Source organism: Artemia franciscana, chromosome 5 (genome assembly GCF_032884065.1).
Source record: "Artemia franciscana chromosome 5, ASM3288406v1, whole genome shotgun sequence".
Taxonomy (NCBI): domain Eukaryota; kingdom Metazoa; phylum Arthropoda; class Branchiopoda; order Anostraca; family Artemiidae; genus Artemia; species Artemia franciscana.
The window spans coordinates 26,539,011-26,550,937 of NC_088867.1; the positions used below are offsets into that span (position 1 = coordinate 26,539,011).

Sequence of the window (11,927 nt, forward strand, 5' to 3'; positions counted from 1 at the left end):
GAATTAGTTCATTTATTATTAAAAATTATTTTCTTTTTCAATTTTTTTTGTTGTTGACTTACCTATAAGAGCATCTTTTTGGAAAGACCAATTACACTATTTTGCCGTATTTATTCCTTCTAAATATTTATTCTAAAATTTTTACTTTTATTTCATAACTTGTATCGTATAAAGCGCAAATAGATAGATAGATAGATAGATAAGTGTATTTTAAAGCTAAACATACAGCCATGAACACAGTACAATAACATAAACGAAAGACACAAATAACATAAACTTTGATCAGCGATCATCATAAAACGCTTAAATGAAACACTGCATCAACCAAATACTAGTACTTAATACTTGAAAAAAAGGTCCTTGAAAAGAACACTTAACACTCGGAAAAAGACATAAATAAAACATTACATTTACTTTATGCTGAGATTTTATTTATTTATTTATTTATTATTTTTTTTTCTTTAAAAACATTTCCTGATACCTTGCTACTCAACAAATAAACTGAGATGACGTGCCATTTGAGACACCTGAAAGTATCAACTCATTATTTCCAAATATCCCTTCCCTAATCGTAGAGAGCCCCAGGCACCGGCTTAAGCAATGTACTTAAATAACCCTCTTTAACTCTGCAAAGCGGGCAAGTATGTCTGTCTTCATTGGAACATCTTTCTTTAGAATATTTTATAAATCTGGCACTAATCGGCAGGCAGTTAGCTCTGAGCTGCATCCACAACGTCAAATATCTAGCTGGTAAATTCAGCTTCAAGTAGAACTCCTGCCCATAAACCACCTTAACATCCTTATAAAACTTTTAATATTAAATATTAAATCTATTATTTTACTTCAGAAACCTGTGATAGCAATAAACACGTGACACATTTGAGTGTAACAAAGACAGGTTGAAATCCCCCCATGGTTGGTCTAATTTGGCTAGTGGCAGATACAAGACAAGCAATTTATACCCCTCATGGAGGATGAATATGAAATATTACATAATGGGAAAATCAAGGCATGTCTTTAGATAATTTATTTGCTGGTTTCTCCAGCAAATTTGAATTTATAAGGGCGAAAAGCATTACCTAATTTACCGAATTAGTTTCTGTATATTGTTTTTCATGATTTGGTTTGGAAACACTGGTGGAAGTTTTTCCTCACGAAAGCTGACCTTTGATATTCTATAATAAACAAATAAAAAATCATAGAAAATCCTGGTTTTCAGGTATGGATGGACCTAAGATGGAGCCAGGTGGTAACAATGTTTTCATTATGGCGTCCTTCGTATTTTAATACTACTGAAACACGAAATCTTGAGGTGCCTCTCTCGCTCACTATTAACTTCACGTCGTTTACCTTGCAGCCATTATTTTTTATTGAATGTTGTTGCCAAAGTATTCTTAAATCTTCTCCTGCATTTACCAGCTGTTACTATCTTGCCTGATTTTGAATATTTTGGCTGTTTTTTGTAGGTACCCGAGTTAGTTTAGATCATCACAAGCCACTATGTTAAGTAAAAATAAAATTCAACTTGCAAATAAACTGAAAATGTTTAAAATTTTCTGTTTCTAGCATGAAATGCTACTGTAGTTGGAATATGGTGAATTACTACATTCCAGTAATAAAAAATGTATTTGGATGCACTGTGATGGTAGAATTTATTCTTTTTTCCCTTACAACATCTGTCTTTTAAAAAATGTTCTTATATCTGTTTTCGATAATGGCATAGTTTTATAACTTGTGTTAAGTTTTATAACTTTGAATCTGTTTAACTGATCGTATTAGTAGTTCTGTTCTTTGCATTCTTTTACAGTATCCTATGATAAATTGTCTGTCATTTTTTCTATTCTAGCCTTTGAAGAATATGGAATTTTCTTTCAACTTATAAGATACTAAAAAATGCAGATTTCCCAATCCCCTACCCTAAAAAATTGTATTTAATAAAGGTATGTGTTGTGCTAAAAAATGTAAACATATATTAAATTCGACATATCTCTTAATAATACACAAATCTTTCAATATTGCGTGATCTTCCAAGCAACGAAAGGAAAACACAAGAAAGAAATGTACTTGTAATCTCTTTTAAACAGCTGAGAATCATCCCGCTGAGTAAAGATTATCTTTTTTTTCAGGCTACCTTTTGTTCCCCACAATTGAGAGAATGGCAGAAACTCCACAGGGTCAAAGATTGCGAATGTTATTGGGTCCGTTTCGTACCCCAGCTGTCTACGCCTCTTATATGGTATATTTTCTACCAGAGTTTGTTAAAAATGCCTTAGTTTCCTGGTATATATGTAAGCCATTTCATCTTTTGCGCAATTCTTTCTGAATCTGACCTTCTAATGCTTCCTATGTTAGAAGTGAATCATTAATCATAGTTTGCATAATAGCAAAGAGTTTTTAAAATACGTGTCTCCCACGTTTTTTTTCGCTGGCTTCGAAAAAATTGAAACAAAACTTATTTGGTCGTAAATTTGGACAACTAGCGACAAAGTTTTTCTTTGACAAAACAGAGTAAATAAGGGGCGGGGTAAGTAGTTGACTTCAGAACCCTTAGGCCTAGCATGACTTAAAAACAAAAGTTCAAAGTAGCTATTTTATAAGTATTTTTGAAAAGCCTCAGAAATGTGCATTCAGGGTCGAAATTATCTGTGCCGCCCCAGGGGCAGGGGCGTGAAAACACGTTAGTAGCCCATTTAAAACATAAACTTTTTAGATACATTTATTTTGGGCCATGCTAAACTTTTTTGAAATCGTAGTCATTTCAGGATAATATAACTAGTGAGCCTACATCAAAATGAGATTATTGCACTTAAAAATAAATGAACTAACACCCCCTCCCCCTACACCTGTTGACGTCAATGTTTTTGCTAGTTAGTACTATTTACAGTATTTAACAGTATTTATATAGCCCCAGTATTCCCAAGCTGGAGTGCAGGCCCCAGCGGTGGGGCATGGCAATATTTTTGTGAGTCATGGGCAGGACGTGCAACCCTCGCCTGATTGTATTTTAGAGCCTTAATTATGAAAAAAAATTTCGTGTGAATGATGTCACACTCAGATGCATTCAAAGAGCAAAAAAGATACACGATAGGGCGTGTGTGTAACTGAAGTTTCGTGTAACTGAACCCTCGTGCATCTGACTCTAGTGCCACTGAACCCTCATGAAACTAAACCCTTGTGCAAATGAACTCCCATGCAACCCAATTAACTGAACCCTCGTGCAACCTTACCCCTGTTTAAGTGGACCCACGTGCAACTCAACCCCGTTTAACCGAGCCTTCGTGCAACTGAACTCCCGTTAGCTAGACCCTCGGGTAGTTCAACCCCATTTAACTGAATCCCCATTTACATTGACCACCCGTTTAAGTCAACCTTCCTTTAACTCAACCCTCATTTAAACCAAGCCCTGTTTCACTGAACTCAACTCAAGCCCTAATAATAGGTTTGAACTAGCACCGATTAGAAGCTAAAAATTTGTTTTTCTCTTTGTTCGCAGTTCCTAACTTATATCACCGATTTTACCAGCTTAACTAGTTTTGACCAAAGTCAAAGAAGGAGTAGAGTCGCGATTGCAACTAGTTTTCATCACTGACAGCCAATGAAAACATGTTAATTTCAGGATGCTCCTTGGGCATATTTTTATACGCATGGTAAATTTAGGAATTACTCCATTCAAGTTGAACTTTATCCAGTCTCCATCTAAATGACCAGATTTAAATTTCTTTATCCGTACTTGATCAAATATTGTAATTCATTTGTTTTAAATATGGGAATATTGAGGGGGAGGATCGTTGAATTTGCGCCTAAGCTCTAAGATTATAAATAACCTTTTGTATGATCGGTTTTAAATTTTAATTGGATATAGTCTCTAGTCTAGGAAAACACAAAAGTAAGAAAGAATTTGACGAAAAATTGAGAGGTATTGGGAAGAAACTGAAGTTTGACAGGCTCAAAAATTTCTGCTGAAAAAAAACGTTCTAAAAGAATATAGTGACGGTAGCGATTATTATAATTGTAAGCAGGTTTTAAATAGTGAATCAGCCCTCTTTTTATTTTGAACTTCTGGCGGAAGTATGCTATGTAACATCAAAACCAGGCATCAATTAATGCATGTCTTTATGGGATGGGGGAAGTAAAACGCAAATTCCGAGAACCTCAGATAGTCACCCATTCCAGCACCCCTACGATGTTCCAGTTACCGGCTAGTGCCGAGGAAGAAGAAGAAGACACATCCGGGGAAGACGCTTTTTCGTAATTCTAAGAAATTGTTTTCTAATTAATCTTAGTGATTAAATGAAAATAAATAGCTTCAGTCTATCAATCAATGCGTGAGGCTCTGAACAAAGTGAATAGGCCTAAAGAATTTAAAAATCTTGAGACAGCGAAGGAGATGTATAGGTTATTTTGTGATAAAATTTAGAAATTGTTAAAAAACTTTGTGCCAGCTAAAATAAAGCACACAAACCTGCACTGAACCGAGAAACTGCGGGGTTTAATCAAAACAAAGCAGGAGGCTTGGAGAAAGTTCACCACAACTCATGGCAACAAAGACTATAAACTATTGTGCCTACTTAAAACAACCTGTAAGCAATTTCTCTAGAAAGCATTTAGCACATCCTCCTCCGTTTTTCAGAGCACCAACGCTTCAGAGCCATACCTGACCACTGTCATCACTGTAGCTTCTAATCTTGGTTTTTGCACTTGTTTTCCTATTCTTTCAAACTTTTCAATTTTAAAGAAACACCCTGGGCCTCGGCTATTCTACCTTTAACATATTCATTGCACCCACTGTCTTTACTAAAAGTACTACCTAGGTAAGCGAAGCTGGCCTCGTGATCGATCTTCTTGTCACCCAACATCACCTCTTCACCTCTACTTATTCGTAGTCTTAGCGACTTAGCCTTTATAACATTAATTTTCAAACATAATCTTGCACCATGAATTCGCAAAACCTCTAAAAATTCATTCACTTTGCTAACATTTTAAGATAGGATGCTTAAATCATCAGCATAATCTACATCTAGGAGAGTTTTAATTCCCCAATTGATTCCGTGCTCTCCCATTGTGTTGCTGTGCTCCTTATGACAAAGTCCATGAAAATGATCCGTATACAGTATTGATCTATATGCATTTATAAATTTTATTATAAATTTATATCATTTTATTTGTACAATTGACATATTAATTTATACAATCAATATCAATTGAAAAACAAACTTAAATTAAACAAAAAATTTTCGATTTGAAACATTAAACGAATAGAAATTAGCTTATATAAGATGCTAAATGTAAAAAAAGAATAAATTATTGTGAACGAAGAAGTAGAAAACTGAAACGAATGGAAATTACAAACAACAATAAAGCCTAACCTCAAACACAATTAGCGAGGATGTTCCTGTCCTTCGAACCTCCCAAAGCGCTAAAGTGCAATTAACAGTTTACGAAAAACGAATTTTATTTTTCATGCAGTTTTCTTTATTATTATTATTATAAGTCGTTATAGGACCATTATTCGAATTCAGTAAAATAGGGGCTTTCCTAAAATCAGCATTATAGTTGCAAAATTTCTTCGATTTTAAAACAAACTTCATCATTAAGTTCTGTTTTTAAAACGAAAGAAAGTTGAGTCTTAGGTTTCAATCTGATTTCCAAAATCAGAAGTCTCGACAAGTCTGATTAAAAATGAGCGATTTTCTTTTATTTTTCTTACAGTATCAGTTGGTGATGGATAATATTTTCTTTTTATTATCTAGATCAAGTTCTGTCTAGATACCATAATTTTCTCCACTCATGGCCATTTGTACCTAAAAAACTAAAAAACATCAATGTTACTTAGAAGGCTTCACGAATCGATTACATCGATTAGGCTTTCAGTTTTATTTATTATTCAAATCACATATTTATTTTATAAGTAACACTTACTAGATATTTCGGAAAGTTAAATTATGGAACCACTATTGAAAGTAAATAATACTTACCTTTCTGATCAAGTTTCAGTGTTTGCCTGCTGGGTTTTTTACTCTCTGCTCAAGTTTTTTCTTTAATTCTTCCAGAATAGATGTTGAGGATATTTTTCTTATAAATAAGTAGATAGCGTCAGCCATATGAAGACATTTATATTGTGGAAAAGCGCGAGTTCTTTCAATCCTTGAAAATGTGCAAATTAGACTAAAAATATGGGGAAAATCAAAAGAATGCGGGCATTTTGTAAGGTTCCAGACTCGAAAGACCCCCGTGTCTGTCTATCACCATATGAAAGTAAGGGAGGTAAAAACTGAATTATTTTAATTGCCTAAGATACGTGCATGAAGGCGATGTACGCTAAAATACATCAAGAAATGCTTTCCAATATTTAATCACGGCTTTTTTTATAGTGAATTTTGTTCAGCAATGTTCTTTGTAATTTGGTTGCTTTGCATTGGTTAGTTTGTTTTTCTCCTGCTATTCAAGCTCTTCTTCTTTTCTTCCTGCTTCTTAATATCTTCTTCTTCCCTATCCCTTCTCCAATATTATTCATCTTCTACTTTCCATATTTCTTTCGCTTGCTTTTCTGTCTCTTTCCGCCTCATTTCTGTCTCTTCCTCTGCCTTCGACTCTAAAATATATCAGGAACTGCTTTCAATTTAATTTTTGTATTTTTTAGTAATTCTTGTTTAGTGCTGTTTTGTATTGTAATTTAGGTTGCTTTGCCTTGGCTAGTTTGTTTTCTCCTGCTTTTCAACCTCCTCCTCTATTCTTACTTCTTCTTAATATCCGCTTCTCCCTTATCTCCTTTCCAATATCATTTATCTCCTCTCTTCCCTCATTTCTGTGTCTTACTTTAAATCTTCAATTTCATGAGATAGATGATTTTTATACCTCTGCCTCATATTGCATTTAAATATTATGATTGAAAGAGAAATTAAATCAAACCAAAAGATGAATAAAAAATACTGAGTTTGAATTGATATAATTTTTTTATGAATAGATGAACTTTTCTTTTACTGATGCGATAACCAGAAAAAAAGCAAGCAAAAGCTTAGGTTTTAAAATAAAAGTAGTCAGCTCCACGCTTAGTGAAGGTAATATATATCAATAATGTCTCAAATTTGAATCAGTTTTTCCTAAATTTGAATCGAGAAACCTGTCAGGGGACTGTGAGGTACAGTCGGAATCGGGAAAAATGTTGGCATTGCTCCTTACATAATTATAATAGTTATAAATTAGACACTACTCAAACTTCCCCTCTTTTTCGATAGCAGTGTATTTATACCAATGAATTCAGTTTTGTTAGTTTATTATGAAATGAATTTTCATCAGTGGTTTTTCCCTTTGAATCCACTTGTAGAAAATCCATTGTAATAAAATTCCAAATTTAGTGCTGTTGATACTAAATTTGTTGAAGCGTAAATGATACTGTTGCCTTTCCAGAGTTTTGAGGAAGGCAACGGCATTCTTATTTGTTTTAAAGCGTCTCAGTATAAAGCATGTGTGAGGATTCCTTTAGTTTTACTGCTTGAATCATGATTTTCTTCCATTTAATTCCATCCATCAAATATATACAAAAAACTATTGGACCTACAAAAATTTTAATTTCAACAATCTATTTGATGTATTGTTATTTCTGAATGCCGAGTCTAGGCAAACTAATTTTTCCGTTCATTTGAAAAGCTTGTTTGAAAGACAAGTGGTTAAAAGAAAGATCGATTGGAAGATGGAGGAAGAGGGTGAGAGATGGAATCAATCCACTTATTTTTTGTGTTATCTCTTCGGTTCTCTTTGGTTTCAGATCAACCTCGTTGACCCTCGTGCAAAAAACTAGTTTTATTATTCTATAATTGATAAAATTGGATTTAGCAGTCTTTGAGCTATTTTGTGGAACATTATTTTCTTCAATGAAGGCTGTTCTCTTATACCTCCTACGACGTAAATGTGCCTCTAAAATTGCCTCCATGTGGTAAATGCCCATGAATGAAATCTTTCTCACTTTACAGCTCCTTAAAAAAATAACCGGATATATCTTTTTGTTTTCTAGAAGAGGATCTTATTTTACCAAATGTAATATATTTTCCTGATTATAACCGTTTTTCTTTGAAGCTCAACCGGAGAAGGAAGACTTGATAAGCTCTGTAGGTCAGGCTTTGAAAACTGTGGTTAATCCGAATGTTTTGGAGAAGTCATTGTATATGGCAAATGACGAGCTAGCTGTCGTTCGTGAATTAGATGTCAAATCGCTGATTAGACATGGTGATAGGTAAGTGTCCATATCTTGCATCTTTTATTGCTTCTTTGTAGGAAGACCTCCAATTCTCCTACGCTCTGCACTTTCTTTTTCGATGAAAGCAGTGTGTTGAAACACTAAAGACTTCCCTAGTATTAAAGGTATCAGACTTATTAAGGCAGTAGCATTGGTGTTTCCGTTGTCATTTGCCTTTTGACTAGACAGTTTTGTTGTTTAAGAGACACTAGATGGTCATGAATTACCTTTTCAGGGGAACTGTTCCAAATCAGTGTCTTGTGTCTAGTGAAGTTGTTTCTCAAATACCTGGTCTTAAAATCGTCTGAAATGTAAGTAGTTGATTTCGGTGGCTGGACTCCGTGTTTTTGTCGCCTTCAAAGACGGCCGGAAAAGGAGGAAAAAAAATGCCTTAGTAAGTGATTAGATAAACTTACAAAAAAAAGTTATTGACGCCATACTGTATTTACGCTTATATGGGACAATTGGCCGTCGATTGTGCTATATTGTGGCAGAACAGTCCTAAGGTTTTATACTGGTACGTCATCAAGTGATTTTTAGACTCCTTGGCGTAAAGGCAGCTGCAGTACTTAGCAATGTTTCTCATGCAGGATATGCACAGGGTGTCTCATTATAAATGTACCGCCCCTTGATGGGTGGTAGAGTCTATTAATACTGACATTCTTAGCAAAGAAAACTTGTGCCCATGATTTTTGGTAGTGAGATCTTTGGTGAATTCATTTACCGCTCTCACTTTTTTTGTGCAAGCTAACTGGATAAAGTTTTTCTATTTTGTATTTATTTTTTACTTTAAAATCTTCATATCAATAGCACAGTTAAAAAACGGAAACACACACTTTCTTTGCACTCTATAGACAAACAAACATTTTAGTACAGAAAAGTTTCCAATTTGTTTAGGTTGAAAAATCCTTTGATCTTCCGCGCCTAAGGGTCAGACTTGTTCCCTCCATATTCATGTGCTTGCCTGTAGAAACTGGGAGGCTGGATAGTCCTTTAATTAACTCCTTCTTAAAAAATAGGAACGTAGCCACGTTAAAATTTTCTTTTATTGCCAGCAATCGCATAGTTTCAAAAAAGCGACAAAAACTTTTGCTTGACGCTTTATATGCTCGTATAAACCTAAAAATTGTCTAATGTGCCGACAAATGCAGGCACATAATCTAAATTAAACTAGAAACATAAGCTAAATTTCAGGGTGTCGATGCTGTGCGCTGATACCTTAGAACTTTTGGGGAGGGGGCTGCGTCCCTGGTGGCAAGCACTTAGCTTTACGGCATAAAGTTTACGTTCTATATATGAATATGCAAAAAAAAATCCTGTTATAACTAACATGAAATGCGTCAATTTTGCTATTTACCCCTTGTTTAAACATTTCTTTGCCTTGGTTCTGTTGGGTCACAACAATTTTGTATTTTTAGTAAAAGAAAAATAATTTTTTTTTCATTTACTGCAACTTCTGGACACCATAGCTCCGACTCTAAGCGTCATAATGGAATTCTTTTCCCCTCTAAAAACTCAAAATCGTAAAATAAACTCCTTTATTTCTTATTTGCACGTTTCCATGATTTCATTTCAGCACTGGTGACAATGACAAAGTATATGAAACAAAAATTTTGGATCTAAAAAACGTGTAAAATAAAGACATTAATCCTTCTTTTGAAGACATTTTGTGCACATGTTATATTCTTACTGGCAGTTGTGATATTTGTTGAAGCTGGTTATATTTCACACTGTATTACGAAATTAGATATGTTTTCATAAGTTTATTTACTTTAGAAAAAAAAATGACTTGAAGGAAAAATGCTTTGAACCATATGTTCAAGCTATTCTTATTTTGAATCTTTTTTTAATTAAGAAAGTAAAATATAATTAATTTATTTTTTTTATTTTATGCTCAGAAAGCTCAAACAAATTGATGGGAAACTATGTTCTTGGTTCAGACCTAGTAGAAACACGGATTCATGCTAAAATGAGTTTTATACTCTCTCTTAAGTCAAAATGTAAAAAAAATATATTTGAACAGGAGTTAGCTCAATATGGCATTTGAAGCTAAACATGAAGCATCTAAACTAGCCAAAATCGGTACATATTTGTAGGGCAGAAATATGTCAGTATTGAGTTCCTCTTGTTATTTTGTCTGGTCTTGTGTACTATCCTATGTAGAGAGATAATTGAGTTTTACAGAACAAGGCGACGATGACTGTACGGAACCTTCAATTGGTAGAACATTAACTCATATGTCAGTCATGCATTGAAATGCAAAAGATCTCAGTTTTAGACTCCCAATCTCCAGTTCTGCTTAAGGGATGACGAGTGAGAATATTCTTCGCTGTTAGTAATGGTATCCAAGCGGCTACAAACTCGTTCTAGGTCCACTTTTCTGAGTTTATTTTCCTGTGATGTTTTTTCTTTAGTTTCGAACCATTCTCATGGCTCCAAGATTGTTTTAGTAAAACACCAACACAACACTCTTACTAATAGACAATGGGCACTTTTTGGTTATCTGATGACTACAGGGAACCTATTCATTGTTATCCCCTCTCCACTTTTGTACGTACACAGGATTTCTTTCAGAAGGGGGCAAAGTTACGGAAAAAATGCCCAAAATAGGTCAATTATTTGGAAAATATTAAGCTTTACCAGAAAAAGCTTTAGGAAAGAGGATACTCTAGCGTACAGGAAGAGGACAGTTTCTGCATTTTTTTTTCTATCATTGTGACAACCTCCTAGCCCCCCCCCCCCCATTCCCCTTTTACTGCTTGAATGCCCAATGATGTGCACAAATGTTTACTTAATTTTTTTTTTAAACGGATTTTTAAACTCACTGCTGAGCAGAAACAGCCTAGTTACAAAAATGGTTCAAAACAAGAAATAAGCCAACTTTTGTTTATAGCCTAGAGCTATACCCAAGCACTAGGGGAAGGAGTTGGGACACAATGTCAATAAATTCCAAATCTTTCACTTTCTTCCCATGTTACCTAAATACTAGAAACGAAGAGGTAGGGCTAATATCTTGAGGGTCACCTCATTTTGTCGCAGTGAAAGATTGGTTAGGCTAGCTAGGTATGGTGGGTAAACAAAACAATTTATGCTCGCTTTCTGGTAGCTCTGTGTCTCTGGAGCTTTCCCAAAATTCTTTAAACAAAGGATTGTTTAAACACAAGTTATTTAAATTAAGATTGTTTAAACACATTGTTTAAACAATTGATTTAACCATTAACGTTCGAAGCTTTGGAATTACCTTTTCCAACATTTCAGATGTTTGATCACTGTCTCGATCCGGCTGGATATATCCGATGCTTATTAAATGCTACCCTTTTCTTGATTACTGTTGTAATTCGTATTATTTAATTACAGGATTAGAGCGTATTATGGCACCAATGACCATTGGTGTCCTGTGGAACATCACACAAATATTGTTCAAAGTGTCCCTGGTTTGAAAGCTCAACTCTGTGAAAAAGGTTATGCACACGCATTTGTATTAAAAAACAGTGAAGAAATGGCCGAACAAGTATGTGCGTGGCTCCAAGAAGATTTCAGTGACTTATTTTCCTAGTGTATTTTCCTCTTCTTATAATGAGCCAAAAAATAATGCGGCTGTGGCAATTCAAAAGGTGCTATGCAGCATTGTATTATTAAACAAAGATGTATAGCTTACCCCCATTAAAACTCAGTATGCTCGATGGATTTCTCC

At 34.5% G+C, this 11,927-nt stretch overlaps 1 protein-coding gene across 1 annotated transcript in view; it reads left to right on the top strand.

The window, feature by feature from the left end:
- LOC136027191 (lipid droplet-associated hydrolase-like) overlaps window positions 1–11,916 on the top strand; it is a 29,634-nt gene extending 17,718 nt beyond the window's left edge. Inside the window, exons 4-6 of the mRNA XM_065704208.1 lie at window positions 2,127–2,288; window positions 8,074–8,230; window positions 11,591–11,916. Of these exons, the coding sequence (XP_065560280.1) occupies window positions 2,127–2,288; window positions 8,074–8,230; window positions 11,591–11,789 (518 nt within the window). The 3' untranslated portion in view covers window positions 11,790–11,916. The remainder of the gene's footprint in view (window positions 1–2,126; window positions 2,289–8,073; window positions 8,231–11,590) is intronic.
- Window positions 11,917–11,927: the final 11 nt, after the last annotated feature.